At 39.2% G+C, this 24,580-nt stretch overlaps 2 protein-coding genes and 4 non-coding genes across 6 annotated transcripts; 4 read left to right on the top strand and 2 right to left on the bottom strand.

Moving 5' to 3' along the window:
- The first annotated feature begins 357 nt into the window (after positions 1 to 357).
- On the top strand, positions 358 to 3,099 carry LOC132132308 (uncharacterized). The gene is made up of 5 exons (XM_059544697.1): positions 358 to 415; positions 544 to 598; positions 686 to 727; positions 880 to 1,034; positions 2,260 to 3,099. The coding sequence occupies exons 1-5, from the start codon at positions 404 to 406 to the stop codon at positions 2,887 to 2,889; spliced, it is 894 nt and encodes a 297-aa protein (XP_059400680.1). The 5' UTR covers positions 358 to 403; the 3' UTR covers positions 2,890 to 3,099.
- A 218-nt stretch (positions 3,100 to 3,317) lies between these two features.
- On the top strand, positions 3,318 to 3,399 carry trnal-uag (transfer RNA leucine (anticodon UAG)). The gene has a single exon. It is a non-coding gene; the product is annotated as a tRNA-Leu (tRNA).
- A 239-nt stretch (positions 3,400 to 3,638) lies between these two features.
- trnat-agu (transfer RNA threonine (anticodon AGU)) lies at positions 3,639 to 3,712 on the bottom strand. The gene has a single exon. It is a non-coding gene; the product is annotated as a tRNA-Thr (tRNA).
- A 3,272-nt stretch (positions 3,713 to 6,984) lies between these two features.
- On the bottom strand, positions 6,985 to 7,117 carry LOC132133003 (U8 small nucleolar RNA). The gene has a single exon (XR_009429123.1). It is a non-coding gene; the product is annotated as a U8 small nucleolar RNA (small nucleolar RNA).
- A 746-nt stretch (positions 7,118 to 7,863) lies between these two features.
- trnal-aag (transfer RNA leucine (anticodon AAG)) lies at positions 7,864 to 7,945 on the top strand. The gene has a single exon. It is a non-coding gene; the product is annotated as a tRNA-Leu (tRNA).
- A 6,441-nt stretch (positions 7,946 to 14,386) lies between these two features.
- LOC132132233 (vesicle-associated membrane protein 2-like) lies at positions 14,387 to 23,064 on the top strand. Its single transcript, XM_059544569.1, has 5 exons — positions 14,387 to 14,908; positions 17,475 to 17,583; positions 17,713 to 17,871; positions 18,157 to 18,208; positions 19,318 to 23,064. Coding segments are annotated over exons 1-5 (339 nt in total). The 5' UTR covers positions 14,387 to 14,906; the 3' UTR covers positions 19,335 to 23,064.
- Positions 23,065 to 24,580: the final 1,516 nt, after the last annotated feature.

Below are 24,580 nucleotides of genomic sequence, written 5' to 3'. Positions count from 1 at the left end.
AATAGATCCTTTAATGTTGTGATTTATGCCATAAGATCAATCAAATGATAGTTGTAAATGTTCTGACTAGTTTTCTTAATAGCCTACTTATAAAATCTATGTAGGTCACTGAGACAAAATAAATGAAAAATGCTTGTCAGTCATTAGGGAACACATTAATAATGCGTAAGTGTACATATACATTTTGCAAGTTTTTGAACTCAAGATTTTCAGACAAGGCCCACAAAATAGGTGGAATGTTGTTTTGAGTCATTTAAAAATGTCTGTAAAAATGAATGGGAGTACAAGGAGGAGGAGGGAGCATCTTGATCTTCACAACCAATCAAATGTAAGGATGCAGTTGCTAGTACTGGGTCCAGTATTTAAATGTTTTACCATTCTCCTATCTGAAGAGAGACCAAAGATGAGACAGAAGGTGAGTGATTTTGACTTTCAGTTCTCAAAGTTTGGTTCAAGAGTAAAATATTATCAAGGTAAAATATTAGGATGTAGTATGTAGTACATTAGGATGTTAATGTAGTACAAAAACAAATCTTTTTTCAGGTGACGTCTGTGCTGTGCATTTATGGGGCTCTGCACTGCTTGGTAGTTCTACCAGGTATGATTATTTACATTCAGAACTTTTTCTACATGAAATCAATATTCAGCTGAATATTTCTTTGCTGTTTTCAATTTTTGTTTGCAGTGTCGCAGGCCACATCCCTAGCAAAAGTTTCCAAAGACAAAGGTAAGATTGAAATATTTCAAATGCAATAATGCATGACAAAACCTTTAGTTCCTTTATTTTTGCCAGTGCAACACCATACACGTATTTGTCTTTTAGACTTTCCCATCAAAAATGCAAATTTACTTATGCTTTAGTACTAATTTCTCTTGCAGCATCTAATCCAGCTGTCAGCATTGACTCTGAACAGGCCCATGATTTTCTGGCACATGCACGCCCAAGGAGAACAGCTAACCCCAACTGGTATCACAAAAATCCAGACTTTCAGTCCTACTATCGTTATTACAACAGTATTGGGCACATTGAAGGGGTAAGAAGAACAATATATGTTTTTGTTTTGTTTTTTGTTTTCTATCCTATTATTGATAAAACTTTTTTTTCCCACCAGTAAACAGCATAAATGTAGCTGTTTTTGATGAATAATGAATATTATGTAATGAATTGGTCTAAGTCTAATCAATAAATGCTAACATATTGTTTTAAGTTGTTTTTTAAGTTATTGAAGGAATAGTTCACCCAAAATTCAAGGTTCTGTCATCATTTACTCATCCTCAAAGTAAGACATTGGTTAAAGACAGGGTAGGTGATTTGGGTAAAAACATTGTTTTGTTATGCCGGTTAAAAGTCTCGTCACATCCCAATAGCCATCACTATGTTCGGTAGCCTAAATGTATTTACATATACATAACATGTTTGTCCAATCACATCTCTCGGTCCTACATGCCTGTCAATATATGTATTTGCATACCTTCATGCACCCTGTTTGTTTAGATGTGATACATCAACATTGCGTCCCATGACGTTACTGCAGACTGAGCGAGAATGGAAGGCGTAATTATTGCAATATTTTGTACTTTGTGTTGTAATGTTTTCTCACCGGTAAATGAGACATAAGGTAATCTGACAGTGTTGGATTCAACCCTTGCCGTTTCTCTTCATGTTGCTGTTTAGCCTCTGCTCTGCCTGTGCTCGTTCATGTGTTTTTGGAGGAGGCATGGTTTTAGAGAGTTAGCAAGAGCTAACTTGCTATTGCTATCCTCTCCAAAATCACCTACCCTACTTTTAATCTTCGAAACACATATTAGGATTTTCAAATGAAATTTGGGATATTTTAATTCCTCCATTGAAAGTCCAGGTAATCCAAAATGGTCATAAAGACATCTTAAAAGGAATCCATATCAATTGAATGGCAAACCAATATGGTTTAAAAGGCAAAATTAAATCTGTTCATCATATAAAGCGATGGTATTGCTTCACAAGGCTTGGATTAAACCGCTCAATTCATGTGGATTTGTTCGACAACACCTTTATTGGATCTTTTAAATTTTTAAAGATTAAATCAAATATTATGGGTTTGGAGCAACATAAGGGTGAGTGATAAATTATGACAGAATTTTCATTTTTGGGTGAATCATCCCTTTAAGTTATTTCCTCGGCCAGCAATATACTGTAAAAATAAAAATTGGAGTGTTGTTTTCTAAAATGCACAAAGATCTGTTTTATCTCTGGTTCAACTATCTCTATTTCTCGTCTAGCTCTATGAGATAGACAGAATTCGAATGCTTTACCAGCAGATGCGGCATCTGGAGCTCACGTATGGCCCTGATGCATCCAAATTCCAGAATGCACTCGGTCTTCAACTAAAATCGACACCTCCACCCACAACCCAGCCTCCTCCTCCTACTTTACCACCTGTCTCCAAGATGGAAGTTATGTACCTGTGTAATTTAAAAGACCCCCAATGCAAGCCACATATCGTTTACCTGCCCACTGGTGGTGTACCTGTACTTTGCGATCCACGTTACCACCCAAACTGTAAACTCAGCTCTGTCCAGGAGTCGCCCTCTCCCCCTGTAACTGCCTCAGAGCCAGTGACATCTGCTCCTCCACCACCTCCACAAAAATCTACTCCACCACCCCCTCCTTCAATGATCATGAAAGAAATGGAGTACGACTGTGATCCTTACTGGGACCCTGACTGCCTAATCGACAATCCTCCCAGGCCAGTTACGATGCTCGAACCATCACCAGCGTTTGCTGCTGAGAAGGTGAAAAAGGAAACGGAGAACAAAGTAACCCTAGACGCTCTGGTTCCAACATATGACCCATATGACTTCAATCAAGATCTATATGATCCCTTCCGCCATGCAGCTCCGGCTCCCTGATTTAAAATGAAGTCAAATCAGTCTATTAATCTTAATAATTTACCCCTACATTGATGGTTTCTTGTCTAATTGATGTAAAAAAATTATAAGATAAAGTACATATTTTACATTAAATACATTAAACCATGGCCTTATGTATAATATGTAGCTAGATATGTATTTAAACAAATATTGAGGCCAGAATAAAGGATATGGACACATGAAAACTACTTTTGTTTGTTTATCTGATTCATCTTTTTGTTTCATATGTATTTCAGCTTAGACGAAAGTATGTGAGCACACTGACACCATCAGGTCATAGAAAGAAAATATTGCGCCTAATATTTTTTCCGTCAAAACAAGAGGCTAATCTTTTTTTTTTTTAGTCATGGTTAATTACGTGGAGCAATGACCAGAACAAAAATTACGTTTTCTAGCTAGGTTCATGGGGTAGCGTGGCCGAGCGGTCTAAGGCGCTGGATTTAGGCTCCAGTCTCTCTGGAGGCGTGGGTTCGAATCCCACCGCTGCCATTAATATTTTCAAATTGTTCCTAAATAAGGAAACCTTTTTTCCTCCTGGATTTATCACTTAGCACAGATTTCAACTTTGCAGCTGTCTTTAAAATTGTCTTCAGACATATAAATTCTTGTAACTTTCAGCTGGTCATCCCTTTCACACGCACACACAGAAAAAAGGTTTATTGAGCTTTCTTTCTATTGTCTTATCATTTAAACTTGTACAAGAAACGACACGATTTCCGAATTTCAAAAGGCACCGCTGGGATTCGAACCCAGGATCTCCTGTTTACTAGACAGGCGCTTTAACCAACTAAGCCACGGCGCCAGCGAGCACTCTGTAATATATCATATTAATTCAGAAATGCCTTCAAACACAACAAGGTTATCAGAAGACCATTTGCATTTTTGAGAGATTGTCCATCCTTTATACATTTTGTGGTAGTAGGACAAAAACCTTGAATGGAACAGATAGCTGGAAGACATTTTAACCCACAGCACTTCAAGTTCCCTTTCATAGGTCACTTCGATGCTGCGGTGACGTCACCACGTATGGGAACACCTTCGGTGTGACGAATGTCTGAAGCCCTATACCATCCCGCCAATCCTATTGGCCAAATAGCGTGTGGCACCGCCCAGCATGCGTAAGCATATATATATCTAGTGCCGCGCGCCATTTACCTCAGATTTCATTCCTTCAGTACGAAGCGAATCTTCTGTGCCCTATTGTCTCGCGTTCTCATGGATCATCTACGAGCAGTATACTCCTCTCCGCGGACGCGATGAGCTTCAAAAAGTGCAAGGACCCGTGTACCAGGTACATCGTTAAGGGGGACACTCATGACAGGTGCGTAGTTTGCCTAGGCTTACACCATGCACAGGAGGCGCTTAGCGGCCTTTCTTCATGCCCCCATTGCGACGGCCTGCGGCTCAGGGTGCTTCGCTCTAGGGTAGATGTGTTCTCCGATGTCGCCGTGTCTAACCCCCGCCACACCACTTCTGCGACTTCCGAGGCACCGCACGAGGTGATAGCTTGGGGTAACACGTGTGACATGGAGTTTGAGGACAGTTCAGCGGTGGAAAATTATTCTCCACATCGCTCGCTCTCCCCTACCCTAATACACAGAAAAACTTTTGAACCTGTCGTCTTTTCCTGTGAGGATTTACGGCCCACACCGGAGGCATGTAGTGCCATCTCCTTCGGTTGTGACCGCCATGATGACGACGTTCTTTCCACTGCGGCCTCGGGGTCCGAGGACTTCGCGGCCGACACGAGCCCTCTCCCTCCTAGTGGACAGGAGAGGCGTGTTTCCCCCTCCTACAGTGAGCTGTTGGATGTGGTTTCCCGTGCAGTGGGTACATTGGGGCTGGAATGGGAGGTTGAGAAGGCCGAGGCCCAACCTTCTTTGAAGCTGGACGACCGTTTCCTAACTAGTCGGACACCTGCGCAGCCCCGGAGGCCTTTACCCTTTTTCCCGGATCTCCACCAGGAGGTTTCGAGGTCCTGGAAACAGCCGTTTGCGGCGCGCATCACGAATGCTGCGGCTGCGGATTTCACCACCATTTCGGACATGGCGGGCCATGGCTATACAGCGATACCGCCGGTGGAAGAGACTCTCGCCGAACATCTTGCGCCTAATTCGGCCGCGGCGTGGAAGTCTCGCCCCCTCCTCCCCTCGAAGGTGTTTCGAGTCACGTCTAGTTTAGTGGGGAAATCCTATATGGCCGCTGGCCAAGCGGCTGCTTCGCTTCATTCTATGGCGGTCCTTCAGGCCTACCAAGCGGAGCTGTTCAAAGGATTGGACGAAGGGGAGGGCATTACACCTGAGGCGGTTAAGGAACTACGGCGAGCAACTGATTTGGCGCTTCGTGCTACCAAACATACTGCTCGAGCAGTAAAAAAGGACGGCGGATTACGACCCATTCTGGATAGAATTGGACTCTCGCGCGGGATTGAGGATTGCGTTCTCGCCCCCTGTGCAGGCTGGCGAGACGTATTCTTTTTTGGTCTCACGACAGATTTCTGTTGATCCGGGCTGTTCACATCCCCGGACGACTGAACTTCGGAGCGGATTTACTATCCAGACAGGCTCTGGAACAGGGGGAATGGAGATTACACCCCCAAACGGTGAATCACCTATGGCAGATTTTCGGGGAAGCGAAAGTGGATTTATTCGCGTCGAGCACGACTACGCATTGCCCTCTATGGTTCTCCCTATGCCCTCCATCACCCCTGGGTCTGGATGCGCTAGCTCACAGCTGGCCCAGGACCAGTTTGTATGCGTTTCCTCCGATTCGTCTGAGCCCTTGGAAACTGTATCGGATAAGCTCGTGACTCTGAAAACACTTCTTCTCATGGCTTTATCCTCCCTTAAGAGAGTTGGGGATTTACAGGCTCTCTCTGTCTCACCCTCGTGCATGGAGTTTGCACCAGGCTCTGTGAAAGTGTTGTTGCGACCTAGGCCTAATAATGTTCCTAAGGTCGCGTCTAATCCTTTTCATTTTCAGCAGGTGGTCCTGGAGGCTTTTTCTCCTGCTGCGGCAGAGTCTGGGGATCTAAGTCTTTGCCCTGTGAGAGCGTTAAAGACTTATGTGGATCGTACTGCCCCATGGTCTGAGTCTGACCAGCTGTTTGTCTGTTTTGGACATAAGAATAAAGGCCATGCAGTTACGAAACAGCGCATGTCCCATTGGCTGGTGGAGGCTATTTCCTTGGCCTATGAGGCGCGCGGGCTCGCTTCGCCCTTAGGAGTAAAAGGTCATTCCACGAGAGCAGTGGCTTCTTCTCAAGCCTTTCTCAGTGGATCTTCTATGGATGATATCTGTGCTGCGGCAGGCTGGTCCTCACCGAGCACTTTTATCAGGTCTTACAGTCTGGATGTGAGGATGGCTCCTGGCTCCCGGGTTCTCTCCTCTTGAGCAGATGCTTCCTTGGATCCAAGCTATCAGGTACGTCAGGCGTGATGGTATAGCGTTCCCATACGTGGTGACGTCACCGCAGCATCGAAGTGACCTATGAAAGGGAACATATCGGTTACGTATGTAACCTTGGTTCCCTGAATAGGGAACGAGATGCTGCGGTTCTGGCCGTGCCATACCTTGATAGCTTTCTTCTTCTTCGTCATGAAATCTGAGGTAAATGGCGCGCGGCACCAGGTATATATATGCTTACGCATATGCTGGGCGGTGCCACACGCTTTTTGGCCAATAGGGTTGGCGGGATGGTATAGGGCTTCAGACATTCGTCACACCGAAGGTGTTCCCATACGTGGTGACGTCACCGCAGCATCTCGTTCCCTATTCAGGGAACCAAGGTTACATACGTAACCGAGATGTTACGTGTCAATATTTACATGTAGCAGAAAACGACGAGGACCCACGCGTACGGAGCACAATAGATCAGCACTCCATCGCCTTAACCTCCTCTGTACGCCTGCTTCGCTCGAAACAATTCAATACAGTATTTACATTCAGTTTAACTACGATTATCCAACATCCAAACTATTAATCACTGACGTAAATGAATAGCGTAATTCTCTCAAGCACCAGTTTAGTTTCTAATATACTTGTAATATATTTTTTTTACATGTATTAAAAGGTATCAGATAGGATTCGTTAGGACGTTGCATTTCCTAAGCGAACACGGATAATAATCACGTATTCATAAAATCCAATCATCATGTTCTGAAACCTTATTTCTAAGGTAACAGGTAAGGATATACCTCACTGACAGCTACCAAATCGGTCTCGGAGAGCTTTTGTAACTCGCGCATGTATTTTCAATGACGGTTGTGATTCTAACTTATTTAAATAATTTGAAGTACAAATCACGTGTTCGGTTATACATTTAATGACTTGTACAAGAGAAGCTTTTTAAAGTTTTTTTTTGTTGTTTTTATTTTGAATTCGGTTTCATTTAGCTCTCATATTAACATGCTGGTGCTTCCTGCGATTCCATTGGTGGATTTTGAAAGCGATTGCCTTTTCTCAATTTATTCGCCTTTAGTTTCGTTTAACCATACATTTAATATATACATACATCCCGTTTCTGGTTTTTATCAAAAGTATTTTATAAAAAGGAATTAAAACGTTTATTTATAAAAAAAAAGTCCGGCTGATATGAGTCAGGAGGCGGGGTCATTGAAGTTGCACACAGGCGGAAGCTGAGTAAATCTCTCTTACTCGCAAAAATATTATTAATGACGTATATTCATATCGAATTGTTAACAATGAACCTTTTATTCATTTTAATAATAATAAAAATACTGTATTGCAAAAACTCATATGAAGACAGATCAGTAACATAAAATGTGTGATTAATAAAACTTCAGTAAATTAATAAATAATACAATAATACCGTTTTTTTATAGATGATATATAAACCTAAATATAGACATAATGGCCCGAATGTAAACGTAAAAAAATACGAGCTACACATCCCATCTTTTTCTCATTCCTAGTAAAACGCTTCAGTTCAACGGTAGCGTGGCCGAGCGGTCTAAGGCGCTGGATTAAGGCTCCAGTCTCTTCGGAGGCGTGGGTTCAAATCCCACCGCTGCCAATAACTTTTTCCCTAAGTACCATTGCCTTTTGATGTCTTTAGGCTATATCTCATGGATCTTTAAATCTGGCCTACGAGATCCTGCAGAGTTTAGCTCCAACCGTAATCAAACACACCTGAGAATGCTAATCAATGTCTTTAGGATCATTAGAAAATCACACGTAACGTTAGGTAAGTTTGATTTGTTTGATTAAGGTTGGAGCTAAACTCTGCAGCGCATTGGCCCTCCAGGCCGAGATAAACGCAATATTTACATATATCTACTAATTCAAGTGCTTAAAGTATTGTGAAATAGTATTGGCGGCACCTCTGCTATCAGGATGCATCACAATACTAAAAAAAACTCATCCAGAAATCTAAAAGTTTCCATGTTTTCCATTAAGGCAACTAGCAAGTGAGCATACACCGCCTGGGAAGCACACTCATATGGGGTTAGAATTGTTGCATTATTCCAAATAAATAGATTATGATCCACAAATAAATGTAACGAGATTCACAAAAATATATCAAATTCACAAATTAATATAAAGAGTTTCACAAAAAATTTTAAAACTCACAAATAAATAAAATCAGATTTGCAAATAAAAATATATATATTTACAAATGTGTTTAATGTCACAAACACAACTCTACCTGGTATTTATTTGTGAACCGCTGTCTGTGCATTTGTAAATCACTGCACGCATTTGTGGATCGGTTCCTGTGCATTTGTGGATTTGAAACACTTCTAGCGTCGACATGCAGATAAATCCACAAATAAGTGGACTCCACCCACCGTTTACTCAAGCCAATCAAATAACGGCCACATTGAGCTGACCAATCGTAGCACGTTATCGCTTCAACCAATCACGTTTTGGCTTACAGCCAGGGGAACTGCGGGAATAGACACCGAACTTGAGACCAACAACAGACAGTCAGGGCATTTCTCAATACCAAGTTCGCAGAGTCTGGACTTCCGTCCTTCCGAGTTTGGACATGCCAAGTTGGACTCAGAAGAACGAACTCTCGAGGACGGGAGGACGCGAGTCCAGTCATTCTACAAATGGAACGGAAGCGTACTTGATAGCATCACTCAGCATGCATGTTTTACTTGAATTAACTTCTTTTTTATTTTCAATATATTAAATATATTAGTATTAAAAAACTAATATGTACCTACTCTGATTATTTTCACTTTATATTTATAATGAAATTGAATATAATATTAAACGACTGTCTCTTTTTTATTTTAAAAACTATTAAACATTAATATGTGGTTCAGGTAACATTAATACTGTGATTATATTTACGTCGTTCAAAATAAATAAAATATGTGGAAACAACTGCCTCTTTTCATTAAGAACAATCTAGCAATAAACCCACTCAGCTACAATTTAAATAAAAAAGCGGGAAAAACGGTTGAAAGGTGTAAATCAATTGTAAATAAGTGTAAATCAAAATGGAACAGCTTAGGATTGCCATTGCAATTGCTATTTATCAAGATGCTGAAGAGGAGGCTGCCGAACGGAGGAGACGAATCCTTCAAAGAAAAGCCAGGATGCAGCGGAGGATGGCGAAGAGACGTGCCATATTAGCATGTCTCTCTAGCATTGTACGTTTTTCTAATTATTCTTTCTTCATAAACTGCCCATATACTTATGTGGACTTAGTTAGGTATATCCAAATGAAAAGTCATAATAAAAATGTATTATAATGTATCATATAGGCACCCTATTTACAGACTACAAAGTACTATCTCACAAAAAGTTATGTAAACTATTGCAGGGATGTAATGAGACTACATTAGATTTTTCAGTATACCAAATAAACTGACAAGTACAATAGGTTTGACAGTTGATAACATTTAAATTAACTAGCTTACACTTCACACACCTTTTATTTGTCTTTGTGGTGCTCAAATAAGTTTATAGTTTATCATCTTTATATAGCTAGGTGCACATCATATTACTGCATTAACACAAACAGGACAATTTAATATCTATAATAATCATATAGGCTACAACTTTTAGACTCTGGGATGAATGTTGTGCTAGAGCTTATCAATAAATGAATGAAACCGAAATAGAGTATAAAGAAATACTTCACGAAAAGAGCAAATGTTAGAGGGAGATTTAATTATGGCAGATTTTAGTAAATTTTAGACAAAATCCTTAAAACAACTGAGTATATAGCTTATATTAAATCCAAAAATATAATAAATACAATGCAACGACAGTACATATAGTAACAACTTTTTAAAAGCAATACATATAACAAATACATAATACAACAAAAGTAAAAACATTCTTAATATATTATCTATATATTTTAACAGGAACAAAGTCCCACTCGCAGGTATTCACAGATCAATGACCAGGTACCAATCCTGGTCAAGTTTTTTTCTGGAGAGGATTTAAAGCCAGCTTTCAGGCTCTCCAGGAACAGCATCAACATGCTGGTACAGATGCTGCCCCGTCAAAAAGCCCATGGATGGAGCCGTGAAATTGAAGTACTTGTTACGGTTTATTGGCTTGCCTGTGGAGCATCCTACAGGGTCACATCAGATGACTTCAGCATGCCACTTTCAACAGTTTGTAGGACTGTTCACAATGTTGTGGAGGAGATGATGACCATCCTCCACAAAATTATTCATTTTCCAAAAGCAGAGGTGGGGGGTGGCTTGCTCACCTTGCTGGCCATGAGGCATTCCGCTGTGCTGCTGGTGCCACATCAGGATTGTTCCTCCTGCAATGCCACAAAAAAGATGCTACATAAATAGAAAGATCTTCCCTTCCATCATTCTACAGGGCACCTGTGATGCTAAAGGCATATTTATAGATGTGTATATTGGCAATCCAGGCTCTGTACACGATGCCCTTGTGCTGCGCAGATCACCAATGTACCAGCAGGCTTTGTATTCACCAGCTGGATACTATCTTTTGGGAGATGGGGGATACCCTTGCTTGCAGCATCCTATTGCAATCATGATCCCATACCGCCAGCCTGTCGCAAGTAAGAACACTTTTTTTATGTCAGACAGACAGACACACACACACGATAAACCAAATTTTTACTGTTATGAATTTGCAATACACTACACATTTTCTACACGATTTTTGATTAACAGGCCAAGTTGAAGCCCGATACAACAGGCATTATGCACAAGCACGGAACATCATCGAGCGCACTCGATGATGGGATATATATACTCGATGATTGGGATGTTAAAAACTCACTGGCGTGCAATTTTCTTGCGGGCCCTGGAGATCAGGCCACTGTTCGCCCCAAAGGTGATTGGTGCCTGTTGTATCCTCCACAACATCTGTGTGATGGGAGGTGATCTCTTGGAGGAGGAGGAGGAGGAGGAAAGCCAAGGACAAAAAGACCGCGAGGATGGTGAGAATGCAGCAGTGGGTGAGAGGGACCTATCAGGGAACCATCTCCGAGGACGTCTGGCTGCGCAGCTTTCTTCTCCCGTGGAACTGCCTGGGTGTCTAACTGAACAGTACTACATCTAGACAGTAAACCTTTCCAGATGTTGTCATGTTCATTAAAAGAGCAACATAAACAGTTGAAATAGCTATGACATTAATTAGAAAGATAGGTATGAATAAATGTGCAAGTAGATGGGTATAGATACATTTATACGTTTTCTTAATTTTGGTATGTTCTTCTTGAGATTCAACTGCATGATTGTAAATAATTGTATACCACTATAGACATTGGATATTACATTATTTTATATTATTTGTGTTTTTGTTGTAAATATAAAGAATACACTGTTGCTATAACAATGATTTGCCAGGGTTGAAATTGAAACATTCATTTTTTATTTTTTTTTATTCAAATAATCTATATAAAATCATTTATCATTAAATACAACATTAATTTAGAATTTATTAAGTTTTTCAAACAGAGACAGATATGTCTCTGCTCTGGCTGTTGCTGCCCTCTCTCTCTCCTCTTCTCTCGCCAATGCTTCTCTCTCCTTCTCCTCTTCCCTCTCTGCCTGTTCTTTTAGAAACTCAAGAAGAGCCTGGCTGTCCCGTCGCCTCTTTCTTGACTGCTGGCTACTCCTGGCTTCCACAGAAGGGGTAGAACCTGGTGTGCTGACTGAGCCACCTGTAGTGGCAGTGGGTTTGATGCAACAACTAAATTAAATGGCTGCCCACTGCTCCGGGTGTGTGCTCACAGTGTGTGTGTGTGTGTTCACTGCTCTGTGTGTGTGCATTTCGGATGGGTTAAATGCAGAGCACAAATTCTGAGTATGGGTCACCATACTTGGCTGAATGTCACTTCACAACTACGGGCATAGTAACTGAGTGCTGCCCTTGGAGTGCAGCATCCATTGCAGTGTACCACTGCCAGGTGGCAGCAGTCACACTACCGGCCTCTACTCCTTTTCCTGTGGGTGGGTCCCTAAGCTCCTGAAATAAAGCAAAATGCTGTCATGTTCTCACCTCACGTTGTTCCACACTTTTAGACATTTTTTATTTTTGCTCTACACAGAGAAAGATATTCTTAAGAATTTTTGTAACCTAACAGTTTGAGGCACCAAAAAATTACACATGTCAGTGGTGCCCCAGAACTCTTAGGTTACAAATATTCTTCCTTTGTGTAAAGCAAAAAAAAAAAAAAAAAAGAATAAATAAATAGTGTATACAGGTGTGAAACAACTTAAAATTGTAGGTGAATGGCAGAATGTTCATTTTGGGGTGAACTATTCTTTTTACAGTCTCAGAGTAAACAATGTAAACGGAGTAAACTACATTTTACAAAATAAAATGTAAGGGCCAATGCATCTATGTTAGGTTTCAAATATGACCGGAAAGTCTTTACACACATCTTGGTAAGTCTCTTTCAGTAACAGAAAGTAGAGAAACAGGCAGATTACCTTGTATTTATCTTTTAGGTTATTCAATTTTTTCTTTGCCTGTTTGGCAGTTATGGCCAAACCAGAAGTGGAACAAAATGCCTATAGGCAAAACAAAACCATAAAGATTTACATGATTCCACTTCAATAACGTATTCATTTTTATGGATGAAGACTGTCCAAATCTAGCTCCAAACCTTCAGACATACAGGGAATTATACAAGCACTCAAAATGAATACTCACTCCCATCAACTTTTGGAGGAATTGCGCCTCCCGGTGAAAAGCCTTTCGTTGGCCGCCCGCCACTCTATCAAGGCCCGAGTTTCCTCAGCAGTCCCTTGATAAAAAATAATGCTTAATTTAAGTTGATGAAAAATAATACAATTATAAAAGAATTTGTAAAAAAAATTTAAATAAAGACAAGCAAACTATTTGGTTAAAATGACAAGAGCACTCTAAAATAAGGTTTGCATTTGATATAAGTATCGTTAGGCAAACGTTAGTTAGGAAACTTTTCCCTCAGGCAAAACAATTGCCCATTAGATATACCCAAAGCAAAATATATCAAATGTTTATCCACTACAGAATCAACACAGGCAGCCCCATATTTTACAAAATGTTACAGGGCCTAGCTACTTTTTTGGAGGACTTGCCGAGGGTTAGGCTACTTTTCAACTCGTAACGAAATCGTCTGAGCAAATTTTCAAATAGTTCCTTAAAATTCGACGGTAGCTTTGAAGTTTAAACAACATTCTGGCATCAAAACTCTTAGAACTACGTTACATTTTGTGATAAAACAACAATAGTATTTCGAAATGTATAACTTACAGTTGTGAGTTTTCTCCTCCGCCATTGATGCTAACCTGGTTCGAGCTGAATTCTGGGTTATGGCCCGTATCAAGTCCGCACAAGTCACCTCTCCATGCATCCTCGGTAAAAGGGGTGCATGGAGGGGATTTGAACTGGACTTGGCTAGATGTGAACTTTGAAAAGGGAAACAGTACTTGGGCAGCGACTGATGACATTTCACAAGTCCACAAGTAACGTTACAGACAAGTACGCATAACATGGCCGATCAGGCAAGACGCCCCCCCCCCCTGGATTTAAGCCAAAACGTGATTGGTTGAAGCGATAACGTGCTACGATTGGTCAGCTCAATGTGGCCGTTATTTGATTGGCTTGAGTAAACGGTGGGTGGAGTCCACTTATTTGTGGATTTATCTGCATGTCGACGCTAGAAGTGTTTCAAATCCACAAATGCACAGGAACCGATCCACAAATGCGTGCAGTGATTTACAAATGCACAGACAGCGGTTCACAAATAAATACCAGGTAGAGTTGTGTTTGTGACATTAAACACATTTGTAAATATATATATTTTTATTTGCAAATCTGATTTTATTTATTTGTGAGTTTTATGTTTTTTTGTGAAACTCTTTACATTTATTTGTGAATTTGATATATTTTTGTGAATCTTGTTACATTTATTTGTGGATCATAATCTATTTATTTGGAATAAAGCAACAATTCTAACCCCATACACTCATCCCTTCATAGACCGCCATTTTGTTTTTTCAGCAATCCTTACTCATGAATAAATTAACCACAAGCCGTGTTGCGCTAATACAACCCATAGACCCCATCCCACGTCCTCTTACATATACTGCTGAAAGTGTTCCGAACGGATAGCCTAAATGTGCCCTTGTACTATCTCGTCATACTGTCAGCAAGCACAGAATCCATCCTCCATCTCCTGTCCCTCACGGTCACCGACACCTGCAGCTTCCCGGATGACGAGTGACGTCAACGAGCCATCTTTGTTAGCCTAATCCGAGCATCTATTTTCTTTCTATGTGTACATAGTGACAGAAGAGAGTAGTGGTAGAGCGCCCTTATTATAAAGAAAATAACAGCGAGGCGCGGCACACCGCTGCAAAAACATAAATACAAACCCTCAAAGAAACAAAACAAAAAAATAAAATAAAATAATACCGCTTTACTGGAATAACCTGGAGAGTGCATTATTTATCCCGGAGACGGGGAGAAACGCCTGAAGCAGCGCGTCCATCCACACACGTCTTCTAGACGCACAGAAGCCCCGGTTCACAATGTGAGTACGATTTCATTTCAATTAAGGTTTGTAATCTGGTTTTGAATGAGGTTTTATTTGCTCTGTTATTATTATTATGCTGTCACTTGTTAATAGAACGTTGTATATAAATATTAATATGTATGCACAAAATAATCATGTTTCCATATTATGGTAGGTTTATATTTTATTGTATACAACGTTACGCATAATTCCATATCTATTGCGTATCTCACGAGATCAACTGAATTCTGACGAGCGCACTTGCTATATTATATAGCCTAGTCTATAAATTGGCTCCTAATGGCCGATGTTCTTTCCATTTCAGATGCCGCCGTACTAAATTTGCATCTAAACAGTAAACTGCTGTCAAGAAACTAAAATATTTATGATGTAGAGGGTTTTCGCGTTATTCTGCTGTTTGGAACGAGCGACAGCGATAGAATTACGCCTTGACACCGGACTGGACTGGTTTGGTTCGGTCGCGCGCTTTTAGAATGAAAATAATAAATGAATGGACATCACGTATTGCAGTTAATATATCTGTCCACCCAAAATCTCCGTCTTGATGATTATTTCGACGTTGATGTCAAAAGCCCACTAGGATGTGTCCCAAATAGCCCAAGGCCCACTGTATTTCAAACCTGGCTTGATATCAGTTTTAACAAGTGATATTCAAGTAATGATAATAAGAATAAATATACCCCATATGCTATAAAAAATACACCATAAATAGAGGCGTGATATTCCACGGGGGTAGGTGAACGGAGGGTCATATGCTCGGAACGATGCAGTTTGTTACGTTTTCGAATTATATTATTCTCAAACCCATTTAACATGTTTCTATGGAAGCGGGCCTTGATATTCATTGATATTTGGTTAGACTGAAGCCAAATGGCTGGCACAAAGGGCGCAGGTGTTCCTCTGTAGGAAAGATGGCCTTGTATTCTAGGATTTTCTAGACACGCTGGTCTAACTGGTTTAAATAATCCAGTCTCTAAATGGCGCTTAATAATAATTCAGTAATATGCTCGCATTACCATTTACTATAGAATGCCCTTAAAAATGACTTTGGTATTACCTCCCCTCTACTGTTATTAAGGGATCACTTGGTGTGGAATGTGATATTTTTTGGTATGACCATGTATATGCTACTTTTGTTACATGGTTCTACCTTTTGCTTTCAATGCATAAAAATAGATAGATTAGTAACACTTAGGAACATTTGGTCCAGCTCTTTGACAAAATGTAAGTTGATTGTGACGCAACAATGACAGGGACTCCTGACACATGAAGGCCTTGTGTGGGGGTGGGGATGTTGTCCCTATCATTCATATGACCCTGCCTTTACCAATCCTGTGTAAAGAACAGTCCAGAAACAACATATTAATGTAAAATACAGTAAATGTACAATGCTTTTTCATTTGTTTATTTGGAATTTGTCAACGAACATAAAGAAAAATAACCTTGCATAACCAGGTCGTAAGAGCACTGGACATGTTTGGTTTGTCATTTGATCAAATTCATTTTGATGAAATTATACACATTATGCTTTAAATGCGAATTTTGTTGCATCAGCAAAAAGTAATTTAGCATTGAATCGTGCTAACAGACTATTTCCTCTTTAAGCCTGTGTCTGCTTCTTATGCTTCCATGATTGATAGAAATATTTACACTTCACTTACTTAACACTGAATACAAATACATCTCAATTTACAACAAACTATTTTTTCTGTTTATAGCTTAGTTTATTATAGTCAAATTGTAGGCCAAGAATTATGAATAGTTTAAATGTATTTTAGACATTAAAATAAAAACCTTGAGTTGCAAGAATGTTACTGTGTTTTGATTGTAAGAACCATTAAACTGATACACATCAGTAAAAGTGAAGTGCTATAACATCTTTTTCATGCCAGTGAAGGTGAGTGGAGCTAAGACGTAATGTCTTAATATAGGTTGTTATTGTAAATGCGAAGAAGCGGAAGCAATTGAGAATGAGAAAAAATATTGTGAGCTTTACTCCCAGCTCATTTACTCCTTTCATACATGGAAAAAAAGATCCCAGTAAGAAAAAGTCTTAGGGGACTAAACAGGGATTATATCCAGGGATCCTTCAGAGGTGACCTTTATACAGATTTTTGTCTTCCTCTGGTGGCTGAGATTGGCATTAGCAAGGAGACTTTTTCAGAAATCCCAGTTTAGCTACTTATGAGTTCTGTCAGTTACATTAAAACACGCTGAATTTTGTTTCACACCAGTCTTTACAGAAGAAAAAACTAGTGAGGAGCTGCAGTACTTTTAACTAAACAGTTTATTTTCATGCAACAGAGATGGCACTAGCAACATGTGATTGTATGTAACCCTGCTGGTATGATGATTATGACAAATCAAGTAGATATTTGTGACTAATTTAGAAATTAATTTTAATTGCAATTAAAATTGGAAAACAAATACTGTTCTTATAAGAAATGCAAGCAAAACCACTACTTTTAGTAATTTAGGATAATACTAATAAATGTTCTTCATATTCCTTATAAGTAGATCCTCTAAATCATTGTACTAATAATACACCCCTGCTGGTGTGCAGGTCTGCCCCAGGCCCAGCAGGTGCCCCCGCCCCAGAAGGAGGTAGCCAGGGTCCCCCTAACCTCACCAGCAACCGTCGCTTACAGCAGACACAGGCTCAGGTGGATGAGGTGAGTGAACCCCATCTCTTTCTTCTTTAATCTACAAGTGCATTTTCAGAACACATTTATATATATATATATTTATATATATATAAGGGATGACACAGTTTACTAAGAGTCACCTTCATCGTTTCCCAGGTGGTGGACATTATGCGTGTGAACGTAGACAAGGTTCTGGAGAGGGACCAGAAGCTGTCCGAGCTGGATGATCGGGCTGATGCCCTGCAGGCTGGAGCCTCACAATTCGAGACCAGCGCTGCCAAGCTCAAGAATAAATACTGGTGGAAGAATGCCAAGGTAAACAACACATAAAGTGCCTTGAGTAAGGCTGAAAAAGGCAATGGATTTTCAGAACAACACATCTAAATCAAGCAAATAGCTAACAGTAAACCTCAAATCAGTATACCTCTTTGAAACGAAAGTCATTTATCATTCTAACATATTTAGCTTTCAGTAAAAGAACGCGGTGTTATTTCAGTACCTCAAAACAAAAAGTAATCAAATGTTTGAATGTTGTGTCTTTATAGTCTACTCTTTACTGCTTTTCAACCTATTCTCCTTCTTTTTACCCCTTTTCTTTAGATGATGATTATCCTGGGGGTGATATGCGTGATTGTCCTCATTATAATCATTGGTAAGTTATGACAATATTCCATAGTAATTCCATAGAATTAATTTTTAAAGGGGTACATGCCAATGGCAAGATAAAACTCATCTGTCTATGCAGTGGAAACAGGGTGACCATACAGGCCATTTATACAGGACTCACCCTTGCCAGGATTTCTATATGGCCTAAAATATCCAGGTTTTGGCTGTTTGATCGTTCGTTGATCGATCGTTGTATGCCATTATTTCACAAGAGCTATAGAGAGCAGAGCAGACAGCTCTTTATTGTTTTTAAATTGCTCTTGTTGTACTTTGGTGTCATACAATGATCGGTGTGCAACTTTAAATGGAACAAACAAACAAATACGTGTGTACCGCCTTGGTTGTTCTCACGCCACGATTGGTTGATTATGTACAATACCTGCATGTTACTGATCAAACTACTTTGGGTGTTTTAGGCAATCTAAAATCTGGCCAGGATGTGTCCTGTTAAATGGCACATATGGCCACCTTAAGTAGAAAGGCATTAAAAAAAAAAAACAGTGCTACCTGAGTAGCGAAAACAGAGAAAGAGGGCTGTGGGCTGTCAAAAGATTTAGCATTTTGCGCCATCCCGCGGTTATTGGCTGACCAGTTAAGATCTGAGTGCAGGTAGCATGAAGAAAGAGTATGCATTGTTTATTTGCATATACCACTGACATTGTGAAAATAGAAAGCTGGCTCAAAATCAGCGAACTTGTCCTTTAAGCACTCTTTACAGTCAACTTGGTATTTGTGTTTAATTTCACAAACAGGTAAAATATTCTGAGCGAAAATTGTGTTTTGAATATAGAATATCCCTTTAAAACAAAACCGCCTTTCCACTATCTCTGACACTCTCATACATAGTCACATGGAACGTCTTATTCGCTATTATAAAATGAATAAATAAATCACATCCGAAAATTCAGCATAAGATCAAACTCCACTCCACTACTCTCCATTAGAAACGAATGACTTCTGGTCTGTATTTTGTCAGTGATAGTGAAAAGGTGGCTTAAGGTCAAAATACTTAGTGACTCGTTTATAGAATTATATTTCTTATTACATACTGTTTCTCAGGTGTTGACGATAAATCTGATCTGCTTCTCTTCACAGTGTACTTCAGCACCTAAAGTGCGATGTTCCTACCCCACTCTGAGCTCATGAACGCCCAATCCTAAGCCACAGAAAAATCCCTCCCAAAAAAGATGAGAAAAACGACTTCTCACAACAATCAATTTATTTGCCCCTTCCTGAGCCCCCTTGCCCCGCCTTCACTACCTCGCACCTGGGCCCCTGTCACTCGTTCGTCCTGTCCGTGAGTGTGTGGCCATGTCTCCTCTGTAAATATCTCCGGCTTTTCTGAAATACTGTTCATACTACAAACTCCTGATTACTTGTGACAACCGATTAAAAAAAAAGAAAGAAATCACAGCCCTTAGAATGCAATTATACAGTATATATTCCAAATGTTCTTTGTAGAGTTTTATTCTGATATAATGGTTTTTGTAGTTTGTGAGTGTGTGAGTGTGCATTTGTATATTTTTTGTTAAGTTTTGTAAAACTTATTTTGCTTCAGGTTTAAACGACTGCCTCTTAATCTGGGTGTTTGTATCTTGCACGCTCTGTTTCACTCTTTCTTGCTCACTGAGTATTTGGTGTATTTTTGCAAGCGATTGACTCCCTTAACTGAGGTACTGAATCAATATCCCCAGTTTGTTCTTTGTCACATGCACTCTATCTCAGACCTACACATTGCCCGCTCAACCCCCTTTCTCCTTCTTTCTCTTCTTTCTTTCTTTTTCTCACCAATAGTACTTACTTTCTTAGTGAACTGCCACAAAAGACCAATGACTGTAGATGTTTATCTTAATTTAATGTCTTCAGTGTCTTATCTCTTAAACATTCCTTAATAGCGGTGTGGAATTATGCTGTCTATCAAACAAAGTAAGCGTATTTATCTTAAAGGATTCCAAAACAGGTCTTAAACTACCTTGAGTAACTGTAACGCAGTCAAACTAGGTTTTGACAGGGATGTCGAAGCTAATAATCGCACAGGGGTCGATTGCGCAGTACATGGAAAGATTTCAGAGTGTTCGTGATTTTCGAATGGCTCAGGATCAATATTCCCCGATTCATTCTCCTGTTAAAATTTTTTTTTAGCACAGAGAGATTCAAGGCCAGAGACTGAACAAAAATTGGAAATAGTATCATGCACAGAAAGCTTGTTTTCGAAGGCGCCTTTTAACTGGTTAGACTGCAGGGGGGAATGAGAGCAAACCACGCGCTGTGTTGCTCCCTCACAGCAGAACTACTGCCAAACTGATTCATTCGTCTGAAAGCACACAGGTTGATATTAATACTTCTACATGAGGTAGGCCTAGTTTCCACAGCTGCGGTTCTCTCTTAAATCTAGATACTGCCTTTAATTTAGTCTTTCTTTTGATTTTAGATATAGATTGTATTATATTTTTGTGTGTGAAGCAGGCAGGAAAGGGACTACTTAGTTTCAGGAATTGGCTCTGCTGCCATGTGCACAGCGAGCACCTTTGTGTCCCTCACTATTATCCACCTCTCTGTGTGCCTGTTTGTAAAGTTCAGCTGTAGTTTACACACTGCCAAGCACCTGAGGGGAGTTTTTTTTTCTTGTTTTTTTTTTTCGCCGTGCTCTTCCTGGTTTCCTTTCGTGCATATATATATATATATGCCTCCATTAGCATCACTTTTCAGTCTCATCCGCCCAATCTGCCAACAAGAAGCGAGCCAGGCGTGAAGTGTGCATCTGCACGTGAAAACCACCACCCTTCCCATTCATGTTTCAAAGTCACTAGCATTTCTTCTTTCACACATGATTCGGTTTCTAGCCACTAGTTGCAGTCTGTGTGAGTATTTCGGCTTCATCGTAATTTTTTAGGCTGCTTAGACCTCTGCAGGTAAAGAAAGGCTGTTCCCGTGGCAACCTGCTTGCATAAACAGGGGGAGGGTGTAGATTAGCTGATTGATTGTGACAGGAGGCGGGGCTGATAAGGGGCGGAGCTAGAGGTATTATTCCACTGGTGTGTTTTTACATTCCATATTAATCATCCGTATGGAAAAGCCTGGTGTTTGGAGCAGAATGAACTGTAATCTTTTGTATTTATGGTTTCTGACAAGCAAACTATTTTTCATTTCATTCATTTACTCATTTTCATTTCATTTTTCTTCTTTAAAAGGAGATAGCCTTAGTTCATTTCATTTTTCTTTATATCCCTGCATGCTCATTCACTCCTTTGTCCCACTCACTTTGAGCTATTTTAACAAAAAATTACCAAAGACCATATAATATCTTGCTTAAACTGCCAATTGCCATCAAAAACAGGTTAAGGGACAACATTTCCCCAAATCTCTGGTTTTTAAAAGTTCTCATCCAGCATAAGGAAACGAATTAGCCCATCTCTCTGCATTTTTCAGGTCTAAGTTTATTTTACTTGAATATTTAGGAACCACAATCCAACGAACGTACCCCAGACATAATATCAATAACAATGATAGCACAACTTCTCCTTAAGGTCTGTGTCTGTATTGCTGAATATAAAACATGAAACTATTTCTTTGTAGCTATTTAAAGAAGAAAAAAGAAAAACTAAATCTGTATTGTATTGTTGTAGTTTGGGCTTCATCTGGGGAAAGGGGGTTCTTTTGTTTAGATTTTACATTTAAGCCATAAACAATCTGGAATTAGAATACGATCCTATTAAAATACATATACTATATATTATATTAGGCTCCAGGGGGTTGTCAACATTTTAAGGAGGTCTATAACTGATAAACAACATGCATTGGGGTAGGACTCAAACATGACAAGTGAATCAAAGTGTTTAAAACGCTTCACAAATTAAAAGGATTCTAATAGGGGGCTACAAACAATGTATGTGCTTTTCTGTTTTTCTCTGTGTTAGTGTATGAATACATTTTCTTTTCTCTTGGCACTAATGTATGTTTTGTTCAAAACTGTGTGGGTTGAGAGGGACAGTGGGAGTAGTTTTGTCACGCCAGCCTGTTAAAGATGCTGCGTCTTCTTTATTGGGTGAGAACCAATGAAGACAAAGAACAAAGCCACAGTGGTTACTCCATTACTCATGTCATACAGTTTATTTAGTCCTCAGTTGTTTAAGCAGAAATTAGTTAAGGCTTCACAGTGGTGCTCCGTGGCACAGCATCATTGTGCTTAGTCAGGAGAGGGTGTTTTTTTCTATAATTTAAGTAATACTGGAAAATGAACCCTGCCTTGCTAAAGGTTAGCGTGTCAAGAGTTTTTTCAGAAAGCTTGTACAGACTGGGATATCTACGTCAATTGCTTGCTATTAGTTCAGAGATGTTTTGAATGAAAACGTAAGGCATTTTACACATGTTTGATTCTTTGAAGGTTTTTAGGACTGAATAAAAGAGTATAAAAAGTGGAATATCCCATAGAGCTTCATGGAGGTCTAGAAACACCTCGAATCAAGAGCCAAGTTGCTGTATTAATAACACTTTGTGTTTCATTTGTTTATTTATTTGATTTATGGAGGTTGGTTTGGGGAGGAAAGGTTGAAGATTAGCATTACCCCTGTTCCTCTGGCGTCTTTGGAGGGACTAGGCTGGATGATCATGGGTAATGTGGTCTTCACAGTTTTATTTTGTTGTTGTTACTTTATTTTAATTGTTTTTATTTATTTGTGTCATAGTAGTGGACTACATATTTAACAGAACGAAGTACATTGTAACAGGAAACCTTTTGGCAACCAGACATCAATTGTAGAGTAAATCTGTCAATGTCTATTATATTGATGAACATCTTGGGAAATATATATATATATTTAAATATACAAATATATATATATATATATATATATATATATATATATATTGCAAAAAAAAAGACAGTTATGATGACCTGTGTTTATTGTTCCAAGTTAGAAATTAAAATGTGTGTTTGAAAACAATGACAACGTAAAAAAATAAATATATAATAAAATGGGTCTGTGTTGTTTTTTTTAAGAACTCTTTGATATAAAGTATCAAAAATATTATTGCATTATGATTATGTATTTGGGAACATTTAAGCTGTGTTTTTTAGTAATTTCCTATAAAACTTGGCCAGCTCCAGCATTTGGAGAGGGTTTTTACACTATCACAGAATGATAAGGTAAAACATTTATAAAATACAAGTTACTATTCACTACTGCGTCACTGTTGAATAAAATATTAATTCTAACAAAAGTTACTGAGTGCAATGACTTGCGGACATGGAACAACAGAAATACATGGTTATCTGGTCATGTTCTGTGGTGGAAGTACATTGAGTTACATGCATTCAGAACAGTATTAATCATGGTTCAATAACAAATAATTTAATATTGAGCATTAACTTACCTTCATTTTGTACAGGCAAATCATAATTATGATATTAAAAGTCAAAGTTATGATATGGGAAAGTCAAAAATATAGCAAAATCTAAATTATTTTTATAGTATTACATATTTGAAACTGACAATTTTGACACAAAAGCTGATTTATTTTGACAGAAATGTAATAATTATGTATAAACATTTGAAAGCATGCAAATAATACAAAAGTAAAAAAACAAACGTTGAAATTATGAGACAACGATTATGACTTAATGCATGTCTTAAAGGGTTAGTTCATCGAAAAACCAAAATTATGTTATTAATAACTCACCCTTATGTCGTTCCAAACCCGTGAGACCTCCGTTCATCTTTGGAACACAGTTTAAGATATTTTAGATTTAGTCCAAGAGCTCTCAGTCCCTCCATTGAAACTATGTGTACGGTATACTGTCCATGTCCAGAAAGGTAAGAAAAACATCATCAAAGTAGTCAGAATTTTTTGAAGCATCAAAAATACATTTTGGTCCAAAAATAGCAAAAACTATGACTTTATTCATCATTGTCTTCTCTTCCGTGTCCGTTGTGAGAGAGTTCAAAACAAAGCAGTTTGTGATATCCGGTTCGCGAACGAATCATTCGATGTAACCGGATCTTTTTGAACCAGTTCACCAAATCAAACTGAATCATTTTAAACGGTTCGCGTCTCCAATACGCATTGATCCACAAATGACTTAAGCTGTTAACTTGTTTAATGTGGTTTACCCGAGCTCATAACACTAGCACAGAATCAGTTCAGAATCAATCACCAAAAGAATCAGTTTGGTTCAGACGCTCTGTGTGTCGGTTTGCTTCACGCTGAATCACACATGCCCAGTATCATCAGCTCCTCGGTTCTCGAATCGGTCGCGTCTGACAGAAACGGTTCTTGACTGGCTCGGCTCGGTGTTCATCTTTAGTTCTCTCTTCACAGCAGTTCAGTCAGTGTACTGTTTGAGTAAATGAATTACCCT

This window comes from Carassius carassius, chromosome 49, assembly GCF_963082965.1.
Source record: "Carassius carassius chromosome 49, fCarCar2.1, whole genome shotgun sequence".
NCBI classification, from domain to species: Eukaryota; Metazoa; Chordata; class Actinopteri; order Cypriniformes; family Cyprinidae; genus Carassius; species Carassius carassius.
Note: the sequence above shows the minus strand (reverse complement) of the source record. Positions and strands in the feature narration are given on the sequence as shown.

Bases quoted from the DNA above. Each gene is read 5' to 3' on its own strand.
- LOC132132308 (XM_059544697.1), top strand. The intron at 599-685 runs GTATGATTATTT...TTTTGTTTGCAG, and splicing joins CTGCTTGGTAGTTCTACCAG to TGTCGCAGGCCACATCCCTA. The intron at 728-879 runs GTAAGATTGAAA...TTTCTCTTGCAG, and splicing joins AAAAGTTTCCAAAGACAAAG to CATCTAATCCAGCTGTCAGC.
- LOC132132233 (XM_059544569.1), top strand. The intron at 17,584-17,712 runs GTGAGTGAACCC...ATCGTTTCCCAG, and splicing joins CACAGGCTCAGGTGGATGAG to GTGGTGGACATTATGCGTGT. The intron at 17,872-18,156 runs GTAAACAACACA...CCTTTTCTTTAG, and splicing joins ACTGGTGGAAGAATGCCAAG to ATGATGATTATCCTGGGGGT.